Below are 18,564 nucleotides of genomic sequence, written 5' to 3'. Positions count from 1 at the left end.
TTATTTGTCTTTCTTTGATGGAGCATGTGGGTAAGGTAAGTGTTGAGCCGCCACCTTCTTCTCAACTTCTTTATTCTTTCCCTTCTCTTTCACCACATCTTTCTTCTTTCTCTCCATCTCATCTTCTTCAACTACTTCTCTTTTTTCATTTTTTTGTTTTTCAACTAAATCTCCTTTATTTTCTAACTCTACTTCCTTCTCTAGCTCTACCACGTTATCCTCCTCTTCAACATCTTCAACGACCTTCCTCTCAACCTCAATATCTTCACCTTCCCCTTCACCAATCACTTTGCCACTCCTCGTTGTGATAGCTTTGCAATGCTCTTTTGGATTTGGTTGTGTGTTGGCGGTGAATGCTCCTCCTTGTTGATTACCTTGAGCCATTTGTTGAGCCAATTGACCGACTTGTGTCTCAAGGCCTTTGATAGACACATCGGTGTTCTTTTGGTTGGCCATAGACATTTGCATGAATTGGTTCAAGGTTTCATCGGTGCTTTGAGGGCGATTTTGTTGTTGTGGGTTATTTTGTGGTGGATATTGGTATTGGTTGTTATATGGTTGTTGGTATTGGTTGTGTGGTTGTTGGTAGTAGTTTGGGCGTGGTGGATATTGGTAGTTTGGTGGTGCTCTCCATGGTTGGCTATATTGGTTCCCTCTTGGAAAGTTGGAATTACCCGGATATCTCCCTTGGTTGGAATTACCCAGATATTGGCCTTGACTTGAACTTCCGGCTTGTTGCCCTTGGTGTTAGTTTGGCCTTTGTTGGTTTCCCACAAAATTGACCTCTTCTTCAAATGGTGATGGACAATAACCGGTGGGATGGTCACCCGAACACAACTCATAATCGTTTACCTGTGACACGCCGCCTTCCTTTTGAATTGAGTCTAGGATTTGCTTGGGCATAGATTTCATTTCTTTTTGCATTGCCTCCAGTTGTTGAGTGAGGAGCTTGTTTTGTGCCAACACCGCATCACTAGCATCCAATTCAAGAATACCGGCTTTCCTTTGGTTAGGATTCCGGTTGTGAGAAGACTTGCGGTAGTTGAGTGCCATTTGATTGATGATCTTCACGGCCTCCGCTGGAGTTTTTAACATTAAAGATCCACCTGAGCATGCATCTAACATAGTTTTGGATTCACCTTGAAGACCTTGGCGAAAGAGATAAATTTGCATTTGATTATCAAAACCATGCTTCAGACAATTCCTCAACAAAGACTTGTAGTGTTCCCATGCTTCACAAAGTGACTCACTAGAACCTTGAAAAAATGTTGTGACTGCCGTCTTAGCTTCTAGATGCCTATCCTCCGGAAAGAACCTTTCTTGAAAAGCTTTCTCCAAACCATTCCAATCTTTCATCAAAGCAGTTGGTTGATCCAAGTACCACTCTTTAGCTTTCCCAATGAATGAGGAAACAATCTTACAAACAAAGTCTCTTCCTCATCTTCTTTCACCCCAAGTGTACCGACTATACCATAGAAATTTGTGAGATGTTTATATGGATCTTCATAATCAAGACCGGCAAAGGGGTGTTGAGTCACCAATTGGATTATCCCCAATTTCATTTCAAGTTGCTTAGTACTTTGGTTTCCAAGACGAGCAAGCCTCCTTGGACTAACCCAACTTGGTAGTGGATTCTCGTTTTCAAGTTCCATGGCTTTTGATGATTCACTTTTCGGAGATGATGGTGCAGAAGAATGTGGAGACCCACTAGGAGATAATGTATGAACCGAACCAGAGGGAGAAGGAATAAAGCCGGAAATTCCCTCTTGAGCCAACCTAGCTAATCTCTTGGCTGCCCTTGTTTTAGCGTTGTTTCTACGAGCGGTTTTCTCTATTTCTGGATCAAACTGCAATTTGTCTTTGGAAACGGTACCTCGCATAAACAAAGTTCAAAGAGACTATACCAGGTGGTTAGCACAAAAAGGATAATGAATGATATATGTGTATGTGTATATACAAGAAAGAATTTCGTGCAAAATTGCTTAACATGACAAAATTGTTTCGATACTTATAATTTATTCCGCTACTCCCCGGCAACGGCGCCATTTTGATGTAGCATTTTTGCATCAAATAAAGTAAGTATCATTAAATCGTCTCCACAGGGAGTTGCGTAAATCATAAGCGTTTTCACAGTATTTCACATTAAGGGTTTGAGTATAAGTTGTTTGTTTGTGTACAACTATTTATCGCATTCGACATAAAAGTAAAAACGAGAGGAGATAGGGCTATTTTGCTTGCGGTATGAGATATCAACCAAGCGTAACAGCAGCAATCTCTCGATCGATTAACGGATTCTAGCTTTTTAACCAATATTATCACAATCACTCGACAATACCATTCGTGTCCAAATGATATCGTTAGTTCTAAGGGATCGTTTAAACATCGATTTCCCAAACGTTTAAACGATCACAAAGTCATTTGGATAATCTAATCGACGATTTCCCAACCGATTAAATGTCCAAAAGCAATAAGTCCTAGATTACAAGTGATTATCAAATATTAACATCCATGTCTAGAGTATTAACTTAAGATAGATTGTTATTCTGTGTCTAGATTCAAGTGTTCGTGTCCAAATCATCTTGAATCTCAATAAACGTTTAAAGCAAGAATAACAACAATATTGAATCAAATAGCTAGAACCATATATTAAAAGATCAAGAAATTACATAATAGCTTATTTGATTACCTCAATACTATAAGAGAAGATGCAGCTACATATGTCTATGATAGCTATGCAAATGATGAAAAAGAGATGAAGATTCATTGACAAGATCCATGAGGTCTCAACAAATCTTGACTTGAATCTACTCCTAAACCACTTGCTTTGTGTTTCTCTCTTAAGAAATAGCTTTAACCTCTCTCTAGAAATGCATAAAATCTTAATAAAACAGTAGTTAATGACTAGAGAGAAGTGAAAATCCTATTTAAAGGGCTAAGTTTGCCAAATTTCGCTAATAGCAAAATATTCGCTATTAGCGAAGCGTGTCGGTTTAGCTGGCGACCAATGGGGTTGCGCCACGTTGGTCCTTGTGCCCTGATCTCCATGAGTTTTCGCCTTACTTTCGCTAATAGCGTAGTTCCCTGGAGCTTTTACGCTAATATTGTAGATGTCGCTAATAGCAACTTTCTTCAAACCATCTTCTGACTTCGCTCCAGATAAGCTAATAGCGTAAATGTCTGGAGTAATTTCGCTATTAGCGAAATATTCACTAATAGCGAAATGCTTCAAGTTTGCTCCTGATCTCGCCCCAGATACGCTGATGGCGTAACTCTCTGGAGAAATTTCGCTATCAGCGAAAAACACCCTAATAGCGACTTCTTGTGAACTTTGACAATTCTTGCTCCTTGTTTGTATTTTCCTGCACAAAAAGGGTAGAATAAGGCCCAAAAGCATAAATGACATATTTGCGTAATATTGGAGCTTTCCATGGATAATCTTGCAAAATAAGTCACTAAAATGCCTAAACTAACACATGAAATATATCACTTTTGAGCACTTATCAGTACTTAGATACTAAAGGTTGAGGGTCTTTGAGTGAGGTTCAAAGCTTCAAGATGTGAATTTTGGAGAACCAAAAGAGGGAGCTCTTGGGAAAGAGTTGGTGCCTTTTGGAGAGAGATTCATGGGGTTGTGAAACACATGAGTGGAGAGTCCTTGGGTGAGTCTTGACAAACAAAAAAAGAAGATTCTTAGGAAATCAAAAGGTAAGGGTTGGTTCTCTTTGGGGGGTTGAATTTTAGAGTTAGAAAATATTTGTAAAACAGCTTGGATGAGTGAAAATCATTGTCTTGTTCATGTGAAGATATTGGAAAATGGGTAGAAATTAGGTTTGTTCTTGGAGAGCTTGTTGAAGCTAATTTCTTGTAACTCTTTTGTATGTCTTTGTAAAGAACTCATTGATAGTGGATCAGAGAGATCAATCTCTCTCCCATGGTAGGTCATTGTTGGACCAAACTGGGTAAACATTTTTTGATGTGTTGTTCTCTTTTCTCAACTCTCTTTATCATGTTTATTCTTCGGTTCGATTGTGGTGTTGCTATACAATTGGTGTCTAGATTAGATCTAGATTGTTGTTGTTGTTTGTGGCTATATTGGTTATTGGTTACTAATACTTGCTCCAAGGATCTAAATTTATTTGAGGTGAGATTTGGAGTGTCCGAATTCACAACACATTTCAATTTACCTTAAACTCAATTTTAGGCAGAATTAATTTTTAAAAAAAAAATCAATTTGCTCAAAATCATTTTTTTGTCACCGTTAAATCAAACAACCACTATATATATTTATCACTTTGTGTAGCACGATACTTCAGATTGACGACATGTACGGTGTTCAAAATGTATAGTTGTCCTACACATAATTATATTCCGTCACTTCTATTGTCTTACGAAAACATCACTTCTCTTATTGGCCAGGGATGAATATGAACATGTTTTTATTGAGATGATAGTTGAACAAGTCTCAAGGGAGATTATACCTGTTACCTTATCTGTCCCTGATTATCTAGTTGGACTCAAGTACCCAATGCAAAATGTAACATCACTTTTGAATGTTGGGTCTGATGATAAAGTCCACATGGTAGGTATTCATGGGATTGGTGGAATAGGGAAAACAACTCTTGGTCTAGCAGTTTATAATTCAATTGCAGACAGGTTTGAAGGTTTATGTTTTCTTGAAAACGTCAGAGCAAACTCAGAAAAACATGGTCTGTCATATCTCCAAAAGATCCTTCTTTCTGAAATAGTTGGAGAGAATAAAATTGAGTTAACAAGTGTTAAAAAAGGAATTACAATAATACAACAGAGGTTCCGAAAAAAGAAAGTTCTTTTGCTTCTAGATGATGTTGACAAGGAGGAGCAATTACATGCTATTGCTGGAAGCCCTGATTGGTTTGGTCTTGGAAGTAGAGTCATTATCACGACTAGGAACAAAAAATTGCTAACATCTCATGGGGTTGAAAGTACATATGAGGTGAAGGAGTTGAGCAAGAAAGATGCTTTTGAATTGCTTAGACAAAAAGCTTTTAACTCCGAGAAAGTTAGCTCTGGCTATGAAAACGTTTTGAACTGTGGTGTAACTTATGCTTCTGGCCTTCCATTGGCTTTAGAAGTAATAGGTTCTTTCTTTTATAACAAAACAATAGAGGAATGTAAAGATGCACTATCTCGTTATGAAAGGGTTCCTCATGAAAAGATCCAAACGACACTGAGACTAAGCTTTGATGCTTTGCAGGATGAAGAGAAGTCTGTTTTTCTTGACATTGCTTGTTGCTTCAAAGGATATAAATTGACAAGGGTCGAACAAATACTTCATGCTCATCATGGTGATATCGTGAAAAATCACATTAATGTGTTGGTGGAAAAATCTCTCATAAAAATAAGTGAGCCCGGTAATGTGACATTACATGATTTGGTAGAGGATATGGGGAAAGAAATTGTTAGACAAGAATCACCGGGAGATCCTGGACAACGCAGTAGGTTGTGGTCCTCTAAAGATATAAAAGAAGTTTTAGAAGAAAATAAGGTTAGTTATAACGATATGGATAGTTTGGCCTTTCATAACTTTGATTACTACTGTTAATGCTCAAGTTTCCCAGTTGGCATTCTGCATTATCAATGTTATTAATTGTCACAATATCACAATTTTTTACTTTTATCTGCAACCGTCAATGTAAACTTTTTTTACAAATACTAATGATGTGTTACTACATTGTTTAATGAGTTAAAAATACACGATTTGTCATAACACACAATTGAATATCTGTGTACACTAACAATGTATATTAATTAAACTCTTGTAATATTCAAAAATCTTTAAAAACACGGTATAAAGTTCCGTCATATATATTCGGTTGATTTTTCCTTTTTTGTTTATAGGGAACAAGTAAAATTGAAATCATACATTTCGACTGTTGGATTAGAGTGGAATGGGATGGAGAAGCTTTCAAGAAGATGACAAACCTCAGAACACTAATTTTTAGTAATGATGTTGGTTTTTCTAAACATCCCAAACATCTTCCAAATAGTATAAGAGTGTTTGAATGTCGCCATTCTCGTCGTTTCTACGACAATTTATCAAATCTATTTGAGTGGGAGGGCTTTCTCACAAAGGCAAGTGTAACCTATTCATATCTCTTTTCTTATATTAATACATCCGATTCAATATTATTCATATATTTCTTATTTATTTGAATATTGTTCTATTTCCATTTTTTCCAGAAGTTCCGGAATATGAGAGTTTTAAATCTTGATTATAGTGATTGTTTAACACAAATACCTGATATATCTGGTCTCCGAAATTTAGAAGAATTTTCAATTCAACATTGTTGGAAGTTGGTCACAATTGATAAATCGATTGGTTTTCTGGGTAAACTTAAAATCTTTAGACTTATAAGTTGTACCAAAATCCGAAGTGTTCCACCTCTCAATTTGGCTTCACTGGAAGAACTCGAAATCTCAGGTTGTTATTTTCTAGAAAGTTTTCCTCTCATTGTGAATGGATTTGTTGGAAAACTTAAAATCTTAAGGGTTACGAATTGCACCAAAATCAGAATTATTCCATCTCTCATGTTACCTTCTCTTGAAGAACTCGATCTTTCAGATTGTACTAGTCTTGAGAGTTTTTCACATGTGGTAGATGGGTTTGGTGATAAGCTTAAAACCATGAGTTTTAGACGTTGCATCAAGCTATGGAGTATTCCACCTCTCAAGTTGGATTCACTAGAAACACTTGATCTTTCATGTTGTTATAGTCTAGAGAATTTTCCAATTGTCGTGGACGGGTTTCTTGGAAAACTTAAAACCCTGCTTGTTGAAAGTTGTCACAATCTCAAGAGTATCCCACCTCTCAAGTTGGATTCTTTAGAAAAACTTGACCTTTCATATTGTTGTAGTCTCGAGAGTTTTCCAAGTGTGGTGAATGGGTTGTTGGATAAACTTAAATTTTTGAATTTTGAATATTGCATCAGGCTTAGGAATATCCCGCGGCTCAGATTGACTTCGTTGGAACATTTCAATCTTTCACATTGTTATAGTCTTGAAAGTTTTCCAGAAATATTGGGAGATATGAGAAATATACCAGGACTCCTCTTGGATGAAACTCCCATAAAAGAATTGCCCTTTCCATTTCAAAGTCTCACTCATACTCAGCCTCATGCATTTTGTAATTGTCAATATGTTCGCTTACCAACTAAAGTTGTTAACATAACAGATATGGTTGAATCTGACATTAAGAATAGAACAAAAGTTTGCCCATTGCAATCTTCTCATGTAAAGTATATTTGTGTCAGGGACTGCAAACTTTCAGATAAATATCTGTTATTAAATATCTTGTTGTTTGCTAATGTGAAAGAATTACACCTAACTAACATTCAATTCACTGTTATTCCCAAATCCATCGAAAAATGTCATTTTTTATGGAAAATCGTCTTAGATGATTGCAAGAAACTTCAGGAAATTAAAGGGATTCCTCCATGCTTAAGAATGTTATCTGCACTAAACTGCGTGTCGTTAACTTTGTCGCGCAAAAGCAAATTACTAAATCAGGTAATGATTTATTTTGTTTCTATTTCTAATGTATTTGATATTCTCTTTGATATAGTTAAAATTTTATCCGGTAATTACAGGAATTACATGAGGCTGGAAACACTTGGTTTCGTTTGCCACGGGCAAAGATTCCAGAGTGGTTTGACCACCAATGCTCAGCAGGATTGTCAATTTCTTTCTGGTTTCGTAACAAGTTTCCTGCCATAGCTCTCTGTGTTGTTTCTACATCGACATGGTGCCGTTCTCGACAGTGTGTAAGAGTGATCATCAATGGAAATATATTTTTCAATACACATGGTTCGAAGAATGGTGCTCACTCACAGGAAGCTAGGTTTCACTTGCATCTTTTTCATTTGCATCTTTTTCATTTGCAAATGGAAAACTTCAATGATAATATGGACAAAGCACTTTTAGAAAATAAGTGGAATCATGCAGAGGTTGACTTTGGATTCAAATTCCATAAAAGTGGAATCCATGTATTGAAAGAGAGAAGTAACATGAAGGATATTCGATTCACCAACCCAGAGTATGATGCTAACATTATGAATAGAAAAGAAATGAGCTGCGAACTTTTAGATGAATTTCTGTCAATAAATCTCACGTTGTTTTGTAATGTGAAAGAATTACACCTAACTAACAGTCAATGCACGGTTATTCCTAAATCTATCGAAAAATGTCATTTTTTATGGAAACTCGTCTTGGATGATTGTAAGGAACTTGAAGAAGTTAAAGGGATTCCTCCATGCTTAAGAATGTTATCTGCTCTAAACTGCATATTGTTGACTTCATCATGCAAAAGCAAATTACTAAATCAGGTTATGATTTATTTTGTTTTTATTTGTAATGTATTTGATATTTTTCTTGATATAGTTAAACTTACATTAATTATTTTTGTCTAACAGAAATTACATGAGGTTGGAAATACTTGGTTTCGTTTGCCACGGGCAAAGATTCCAGAGTGGTTCGACCACCAATGCCCGGCAGGATTGTCAATTCATTTCTGGGTTCGTAACAAATTTCCTGCCATAGTTGTCGGTGTTGTTTCTCCATTGACATGGCATGGTTCTCGACCTCGTATTGCAAGCGTGATCATCAACGGCAATACATTTTTCTATACACATGGTTCGACAATATCCACGACATTAATATTGCCGGATATGTATCATTTGCATATTTTTCATATGAAAATGGAGAACTTCAATGATAATATGGACAAAGCACTTTTAGAAAATAAGTGGAATTATGTCGTGGTTGACTTTGGATTCCCATTCATGTATAGTGGAATCCATGTATTGAAAGAGAATAAAAACCCAGAGAATGATATTCGATTCACTAACCCAGAGAATGATCCAGAAAATGGCCCAGAGAATGATGCTAATATTGTGTTCACTCAGGAAGTTGAAGTAAGTATATCATTCATCTTACCGAATTTGTCATAAAGCTTTCTTCCTGTAATAATGATCAACTGTTTAGATTATGCTGATATTAGTATGTTCTAATTCTATTTACTATAATATGTAGTGCATGGTTATTTTTTAAGCATAGTACATAGTTTTTTAGTAATAAATAATGTAGCTAATTAAGTATGTCCTCCCAAAAGGATAAGCTGAAGAACAGATTGAGATTTTGGAAAAGATTGTGCCAGACTGGATTTGCAAGAAGGTGGGTCTCTTTAGTTTTATGAAAATTTAAGTCTGACTTAACATAATGGAACAGCAGAACTTACTATTGTTGTTAGCCAAAATCTTCTGGCATTTACTTAAATAGTTTGTTATTTATTGTTTTCTTTATGAGTTTCTTATTAAAAATTGTACCATCTGCAGCGTCAAGAATGCATTAAATTTGGACTCAGTTCAGTCAAGGGTGATCAAAGGAGATGAATGAAGTGGTAATGCTATGCATTGAATGACAATTGTTTTGTTGGATCTTTGCACTCATATACAGCCATGTGTGAAAAGTGCATGTTTTACATATGATATGTAGTGTAATTTTTTTATTCCTCTTTCTTTTTTACTTGTCAATTTTGTAATACAAATTTGTTTCTATTTTCTAGTCTTTTTTGAAATTCAATGCAGTATAGACTATTTTTCTTTTGTGGTGGCCGGGGTTTGAACCCCGGACCTTGCATATATTATGCATTGTCCATACCAACTGAGCTAACTCACGAGGACAATGCAGTATAGACTATTGTTTTGTCAATAATACCTTCAGTATGCTTTTAGGTCCACGTAATATACCAAAAATTATTAACGATACTAATATTAATCGTTAAACAATATGCTTCCATTTTTATATACAAAGTGATTCCAAGCCTAAACTGCCATAGGACAAATATGCATAATATGAATAACATTCCACTCTAGACATAAGCAATATGAGAGACGATTTATCTATTTTGAAAAATTCAATATTGATACTCACTGATTTACCTTTGAATGAACCTGGCAAATTCAAGGAGCAAGTTGCAATAACCGCTAACTTTATCCATGCATCGCACGGGTGCTTAGACTAGTTAAGTGCATGTCAATTCTATCGTACAAAAGCCATGTTGGTTGTGCACCTTACACACAACATATTTCCCATCCATTGCATCTATAGGCTCATCCATTTTTATTGTAGGTCATCTGCATCTGATTCTTTTATCCTTATTCCTCTGAGTGCGATTTTCCACAATCAATGCTCAATGCAATGATGTCTTGCGCCTCCATCGCCATCTCTGGTGAATTCATGCTGTTCGTAGTTAGAGTTCCATGAAGAAGAGTCTCTGCATGACGAATATCTCACAATACGAACAATGTCGATGACGACAGTAGTAAAGACGTTCTCGAAGCCGCTTATGTATTAGCCGACAACTCTGTTCCTCATAACTGTAGGATTTGAGAGAGTTGGTATCTATGCTAGTAATGAGTTGTCTTTCACATTGTTTTTGTAGCTGAGATTAGTTTGATTTTCATATTGCGTTATGATGAACTTTTTGTAGGAACATTTTCATTTCAATGACAGCCCTGATAATGGGAGCATGACAATCTGCAATCTTCCTCAATCAAGCAAAGGTTTCTTTCTACTTCAATTTTCTATCATTCTGCATTTTTATCTCTACTATCAACACATGTTTCTCAAGCACTTCGTATGTACTTATTATGTTTCTTTTATTGGGTATGTTGTCTCATTAAAATTTAGAGTGAAGATCTTATTTGATACTTCACAATTTTCTCATGGCTCAATTTAGTCTCGACAAAAAATAATACAAAAGCAATTCACGACATTTTCATATCAGGGAAAAATTAGTCTCTATGTTGTAATGAGTTAAAGACCAATATGTCCTTCGAATAAATTGGATTTAAACTTTGGCAAGGACTAAATTGGTCCGCGAGAAAATTGTGAGGGATCAAATTAGATCATTACTCTAAAATTTGAAAATCTCATAGGTTGGATGAAAAAAACAAAAATCTCATTTCTTAGAGACATTCTTAACTCATTCTCAAAATTTGATACCAAAAATAATGTGTTGCAACGTACAAGTCCTATATATGCAATGTTTAGAGAATGCAGGGCCGTAGGTTTCTAATGCGGTAAATCCTCTTGGAAACTTAGTAGTGACTTCCATGGGAAACAAAGCAACAGAGAATAGCTCAAAGATGCCAAAATGCATATGTTGTCTCTCATGAAAATTTGAAAATATCACAGGTTGGATGGTCGCCATTTTATTCTTCTAGCCATTTTTCATGATTATGTGAACCTATTTGAAGGTAATGCATTTTGAACCATGTATTCTCCATCAAATTCTGCTCACCTTAATTGCAATTACATTTTTGGATATCTAGCTTTTTAGAAGTTAAACACTTAATTTTGAACGCACATGTCTCAATCTAGTTTAAACTTAATTTTGCATAATCAACGGTTTGCATAATCAACATAACTTTGTGATAAGATAACTAAATAAATTTTCCATGTTAGGGAAACACATTAGTTTTAGCCATTGAGGAACAATAAGACAAATGACATATGATGAGTCCATACATAAGAAACATCAATACCTGTCCTAAAGCTTGTAGAGAGAGTGCTCGGAGAACTCCTTCCGCTAGATCAACTGGTAAGTTTCTCCTAAAATCAAAGCCAGAGTAATAAATATCAAAGGAATAAAGAAAGTTATTTAGATTAAACTATAAAAAAAAGTGTGACAATCAATTCATTGCAGACAATAGATATGTACAAACCTGAGTTCTGCAGGCAGCTGTGGAAGAACATGTTTGACCGCGCAATCCAGATATCCAGAAGCCTTTAAGAAGATATCAATAGAAGTTCGTCTGCTTTCTGTTAGAGTGTTAGTCGATACCAAAAGCTTAACTTTCATATAATCGGATTGTGGCAAAATGGAAGAAAAAAACAGAATCTATAAACTTATACTTTTCAGTTTAATATGACTATTGCGACAAATTAGCAATTACTAGTCATTAAATGTACATGCACGCATGCACGAACACAGAAGCACATAGAAGAAACAAGATCATTTGATAATTTCAAGATATTACATGGTTGTCACCATTTATACGCGATTTGTAAGCATTTACCAATCTTTTTGTAGTATTACTCGGTACGTACCATCTGATACTTTCTGCTGATGACCGTCACTGGATGATCTTGGAAGAAGCAACAGATTAGCCTTTGAAAGTAATAGCATTGCCATCAAATGCAAAACCGACAACACCTCATACCAAGCATTAGACATGGTTGTTTCCTTTAAAGAACGCACAGAAGTAACCGGAACAAAGTGATCAGCGTTCTTCATTATAGGAAGTAAGAATGTAAGATCCAAATTAAACTCAGAAACATGTATGAATTTTAGAAGCTACCTCTTTATCATCTTCTTGGTTCATCCAAACAAACTGTACTTTGTATTGTAAATGACTTCCTACACCATAGAGATAAGTAATAATAATCAATTTTTTGTCTTGCAGAGAGCATACATCAACCACGTGGTTGGTGCGCATGGTGTGTAAATGGCTTAAACATCGAGGTGCTAAGTTCAGTTCCTGCTGATAAAATACAGAGAGCATACATCATGTATAACGAACAAACACAAGATTTACCGTCTTTAACTAATCCTAGAAGAACCGGCAAGTAATCTTCAAGAGCCTGAAGAAGATTAGCCAGCGTTGAACCACCTGAAGATGAAATCACACGACACGGATGCATCAATAAATTATAACAAAGCTTATACACCATAGAATAATTTTACTTTTGCTAAAAAACTAACCATGTTGAGTAACACTTTTTCTTTTTGTTCTTGTAATTGTAGGACCTTCTTGGCTAGCCATTACAACTATACGCGTTCTAAGCGCAGATAACCGTTCAATTATATTCTTTGATAAATAATCACCAAGCGATGATTGAGAAAAATCAACAGGTTTCGGAATTCTTAAACCAGGAACATATACTGAAACTTCTCCAATACTCCCCGGCCTCCTTCGATTTCCACCAGAATCCTTCGGAGTTGATCCTATACATCCCATCTTTGAAGGTTTATTATACCTGCTGAATGCTGATACAAACAAGTTACAATAAATCACCCTAAGAATCTCTATCACTCATAGAAATGTTGATTCATTTTATTGAAGTATTATGATATTAAAGAATAAAGAACGCTTACAAGGAAGCTAAGAGATTAACACTAAAAAATCACTAACAAGACTAATTAAATGCCAAGTTGCCAACCAACAAAAAGTGGTATTAGGTTGCTCACGAGAAGCATTACATTTAACTTATAATGGCACTCTCCATTCTCCACATCATTACTTTATATAAACAAACAAATATTTTATTCATTACCATTATTTCTGTACCATTTTTTAGGCTCTTGTCATCATCACCATTAATGATTGTCTCTTATTCATCCACTCTCTCATAAGCTAAAAAATCTTCTTTATTACAAAAGATAAAAAAAAGTCAAAATATTTTTGAACAAGTTATTTTCATAAACTATCTTGAAGAGCTTATGAAATTAGCTGAAATAGCTTATGAATATGTCGGAAGTTGTTTTCATAAGCGTTGTCAAACCGTCTAACAAGTATTTATGTAAGTACATAATCTTAAATAAGACGATCCAAACGGACCGTTAATTATTTAACTAACAAACCTTGTCCTTAGCCTTGGTTGTTGACTAGTCAAGTCAAAAGTTATGGTATTTTCTGCATAGAAAATTCACAGGTAGGGCTTTTGAGTTTGAGAAAGAAAATATAAAAAATAGAGATAAAAAGAAACAATATCACAAGAACAGCATGAGATATGACAAGTGATGTCCGTGTCAATGTTTAAAAATTGTGCCAACTAGAAAAAAACTAAAAAGTTTTCAAAAGATTAAACTATGCTTACACGGTTTTAATAACACTTAAATGGTTGCTTAAAGTAAAAGTTTTAAAGAGATAAAAATTCAACAAAAGAAGGATAATTGAGAGTAAAGGGTATCCAAAAAGAAATCCAAAAGAACTAAATAAGCAACAATTGGAGAAACACAAAGGAAAACTTTTGGTTTCCTTAATCTCTTTCTTGTGTCAATTCATGAAATAACGTGTCTTTTGAAGCTTCAGAAACATAAAACTAAAATTAAAAATAAAAGGCTAACCAGCAATGTTCTAAAAATGAACAATTCCAGAAAATAAATATTAAAAAATAAAAAAATATTATTGTTGATCAATTATTTTGATTAAAAAACAACAAATATCCATAATTTGGATTATTAAAAGAATCGTGTGACAAGGGACTTGGGTCCGTTTAAACAAATGGTCAAAGATTTCATCAATGACTTTTGCATGTAAAGAAAATCATGTTGAGAGGGGAAAATCCACCTATGCCACACAAGATTTTTGCAAAAATTAATCACCGCTAAATTGCAAGGAAACCTTCGTATTTATAACGTAAAAATATCAAACAAACATTTTTTGGATTCATCCTAAAACCACATTAGAACTAACGTGAGCTATCGTCCATCAAGGATACTCGCGTAAAATTGGAGCTTGTGACGTTCTTAGCGCTGAGATGTGGGGGATGTACTTGGGCATGAAGCTTGCATGGAGAGAGGGTTTCCACCATCTTGAAGTGGAAAGCGACTCAAAAATGTTGGTTGATATGATCATGGGGACTGTCAAATTCAAGGGTAGACCGCCTACTTTGGTGCACCGCATTCAAGAGCTTTTAAAGTTGAACTGACAGGTGCATTTCAATCATACATGGCGGGAGGGGAATAGAAGTGCCGATTGGCTAGCTAATTTTAGCTTTGCTCTTGATTCTTTTCAAATTCATGTTATGGAGACTCCTCCTATTGGGATTTCAGGTCTCCTTTTTGATGATATTTTTGGGGCTTGCATGCCTAGGAATGTTCGTGTAAACTTGTAGTTCTCTTTCTTTTTGGGCCTTGGCCCTCTTTATCTACCAAAAAAAAAAGGAACTAACGTGAGCTAATTTTCCAACATGGGAAAAATCTAGGGACTTAATCAATTTTTGTATAAAGTGTAGGGGCTGAAACTGAAAAAAAAAATAGTGTAGGGACCAAAACACTAAAGAGAGAAAAAAAAAGGAAGAGAGAGAATAAGACCAAAATGTAAGTATAAGAGAGAAAGTTGTCACAAAATAAATGTTCAAATATCATTTCTCTATAGGGTGGGAATAGGGAGAAACAATAGAGAGAAATATTACTTTGCATTCAAAAATTGAGTAAGTCCCTATATTTTTCCTATCATTTTTTTTTAATGCAAAGTAATATTTCTTCATTAAATTGTTATTAAATCAATGATATTGTGTCCCCGTAAGCATATCTCAGTTAACAATGACATGCATTATGATATGTAGGGGTTGGGGTTCGAACCCCACACTCTAATTATTCATCTTGAAAAGGTGAATTCTAGCCTACTTGCCAAAAAAAATCAATGATATTGTAAATTTTTGTCTTAACCTTTTGACTTCTACAAATCCAGAGCACTTGACAAAAAAATCAATGATATTGTAAATTTTTGTCTTAACCTTTTGACTTCTACAAATCCAGAGCTTTAATTATACTCCCTCCATTCCTTTTCTTTTGATGTTTTAGGTGATTGCACAAATATTAAGGAATCATTAAATTATAGGAATAATTGTATGGTTTATACTAAAATACCCTTACTTACTCCTTGATTTTTTTCTCAAAATTCTAATCTCCTTAATTATTGAAACTCACCACACAAATTGCATTTATTATTTAAACTTCCAATTTTCAAAGTGTGTTTTTCAACAAGGGTAAAATTGGATAAAAAGTATTAAAAATTCTAAAACATCAAAAGTTTTGGAATAAAGTTTAAGTTCTAAAACATTAAAAGAAAAAGAATAGAGGGAGTATTTCATAATTCTATTGGAAGGTAGTAGAGTTTGAATAATGATTATTTAAATAAACAGTTGATTTTACTGCTTTTGATTGAATATAGGGTTAATTATGTTTTTGGTCCCTACAAAATTGCGACCTTGTAAGTTTAGTCCTTACTTAATTTTAATAGCATTTTTAATCCCTACAAAAAATTTCTGTACTCAATATTAGTCCTTACTCAATCCAAATTTGTTTAATTTATGCTTAAACTCTTAGGTTTTTCAACAATTTTTTACAGGCGTGTTAAGAACGTTATTAAAAGGTCCTCCGAAAAAAATCTCGCAAAAATTTGATTTCTACATCCATATTTTTGTTACTTATATCTTAAAATTTTGTCGTTTTAAAAAATTCATATTTAATTTATTTCATGTTAAAAAATTATAGATTTTAGTAAATGAACCTTTCATAGTGTTCTAAACTTGTATAAAAAGAATCGTTAAAAAATTTAAGAGTTTAAGGATAATTAAACAAAATTTATTTTAGCAGGGACTAAAATTATAAGTAAATTTTTTTTTTGTAGGGATTAAAAAAGCTATTAAAATTAAGTAAGGACTAAACTTAGAAGGTCGCCATTTTATAGGGACCAAAAACATATTTAACCCTTGAATATATTGACCTTAACTGAAATTTATTATCCACTGAGTCTAGCTAATTATTTAATAAAATGATATACTGTATGTATGTGTGTGAAATTGTTAGTAGAATCTCTTTGGTCAGTGACGATGTACAATTGATAATGATTCAACTTAATATAGAGAAATTGAATTTAGATTCCGTTTTTGTTGTGACGATTTTGTTGATGAGTGATATATATAAGTACCTCTATAAGACCGAAAGAACATTAACATTCGACGAGATTTAATATCACAATATAATTTTTTTTTAAAAGGAACTAAGATTTCTTTAAAGAGTTGATATATTGCGATATACTCTTTCGCTTTCAAAATGAGTATCGTTTTAGGTGTTTACACACATATTAAGAAATGCAATGATTAAAAGAAAGAGAATGACTATTTTACCAAATTATCCTTATTAACTATTGGTTAGTTTTAAAAGTAATACTTTGGAAGTAGTGTGCAGAGTATTAATTGGAGGGTACAATTGAAAAGAAAATGTTATTATTGCATTGGAAACTGAAAGTGACATTCATTTTAAAACAATTTTTTTTTGCTAAAGCGACACTCATTTTAAAACGGATGGAGTATATTTTTCTAAAGACACAGTCAAAAGTATTGAGCTATAAGTCTAACTGGTAAAGAATTCAAGCACATTTGATTTTTGTGTTAACCTCCGATTTTTACTTGAAATGAGTTCTACTTCTACCTAATTAGGAATTCTGTTAGAAAGTAAGTAATGTCTGACAAAAAATTGTTCAAATAAAAAATCAAAATCGTTTTTTTCTAAAACTATTTATCATTTGATAAAACTCATTAACTATTTGGTTTAAACACCCACCATTTTGATCACAACATATTATCGGTGGTTACATTTGTTTCTAAAATAAATTTTCAGAATCTACCTATAAAATTTAATTGGATTTATATGGAGAAAAAAAAAGTCATTGTAATGGTAATTAGGTAACAATTCATCTCACGGTAAAACTTTGAATGTTACCACACTATTCATGATTGAGTATTCTTCCACAAATATCAGTAATTATGTTTGTCAGAAATAGCAAAAACGAAGGCATTTAAATAGTATATGTCTGGACTAACCAACGCCTGTTTCACGAGTGGCTTAGTTGGTTGGATTGATTTATTTGAATTATTGAACCCCACTTTCGCATCCTCGGTTCGAAACTGGCGAGACAGAGGGAAAGAGAACCCCACTTTCGCATCCTCGGTTCGAAACTGGCGAGACAGAGGGAAAGACAGAGCAATCTTGATAAGGTATTTTAAAATACCTTTCTTTTTGGACTGTATGTAGTGGTGATTTAATTTAAAGGGACATCCTCGGTTCGAAACTGGCGAGACAGAGGGAAAGAGAGAGCAATCTTGATAAGGTATTTTAAAATACCTTTCTTTTTGGACTGTATGTAGTGGTGATTTAATTTAAAGGGAAAGAGAGAGCAATCTTGATTAAGTGGTGATTTAATTTGGGGGAATTAGTCACTTTAGTCCCTAAATGGGAGAGGATTCGTCACTTTAGTCCCTGAATGAAGAGAAATTGCAAAACAGTCCCTGCATGGTCAATTTCAGGGACTAAAGTGACTAACGGAGTCTACATTCAGGGACTAAATTGACTAACGAAGTTTGCATTCAGGGACTAAATTGACTAACAAAGTCTACATTCAGGGACTATTTTGCAATTTATCTGCATTCAGGGACTAAAGTGACGAATCCCTTCCGATTCAGGGACTAAAGTGACTAATTCCCCTTTAATTTGATTAAGTTATTTTTTGATAAGGTATTTTAAAATACCTTTCTTTTTGGACTGTATGTAGTGGTGATTTAATTTAAAGGGAAAGAGAGAGCAATCTTGATTAAGTGGTGATTTAATTTGATTAAGGTATTTTAAAATACCTTTCTTTTTGGACTGTATGTATTCTTGATTTAATTTAATAAGGTATTTTAAAATACCTTTCTTTTTGGACTGTATGTATTCTTGATTTAATTTAATAAGGTATT

General features: G+C 34.2%; 2 protein-coding genes and 1 pseudogene across 2 annotated transcripts; 1 reads left to right on the top strand and 2 right to left on the bottom strand.

Annotated features, from left to right (window-relative positions):
* On the bottom strand, positions 1-1,880 carry LOC146917720 (uncharacterized; annotated as a pseudogene).
* Positions 1,881-4,576: 2,696 nt separating this feature from the next.
* Positions 4,577-8,984, top strand: LOC146917719 (uncharacterized). Its single transcript, XM_085721921.1, has 5 exons — positions 4,577-5,524; positions 5,878-6,111; positions 6,220-7,545; positions 7,626-8,360; positions 8,448-8,984. Exons 1-5 carry the CDS (start codon positions 4,577-4,579, stop codon positions 8,982-8,984), a joined length of 3,780 nt encoding a protein of 1,259 aa, XP_085578047.1.
* Positions 8,985-9,962: 978 nt separating this feature from the next.
* On the bottom strand, positions 9,963-13,189 carry LOC146917718 (uncharacterized). The gene is made up of 7 exons (XM_085721920.1): positions 12,803-13,189; positions 12,636-12,710; positions 12,399-12,457; positions 12,148-12,283; positions 11,763-11,859; positions 11,583-11,649; positions 9,963-9,986 (listed from the first exon to the last, which is right to left on the bottom strand). The coding sequence occupies exons 1-7, from the start codon at positions 13,056-13,058 to the stop codon at positions 9,963-9,965; spliced, it is 714 nt and encodes a 237-aa protein (XP_085578046.1). The 5' UTR covers positions 13,059-13,189.
* Positions 13,190-18,564: the final 5,375 nt, after the last annotated feature.

This window comes from Medicago sativa, chromosome 6 (genome assembly GCF_051527215.1).
Source record: "Medicago sativa cultivar Bolivia chromosome 6, Bolivia_mono, whole genome shotgun sequence".
Taxonomy (NCBI): Eukaryota; Viridiplantae; Streptophyta; class Magnoliopsida; order Fabales; family Fabaceae; genus Medicago; species Medicago sativa.
Note: the sequence above shows the minus strand (reverse complement) of the source record. Positions and strands in the feature narration are given on the sequence as shown.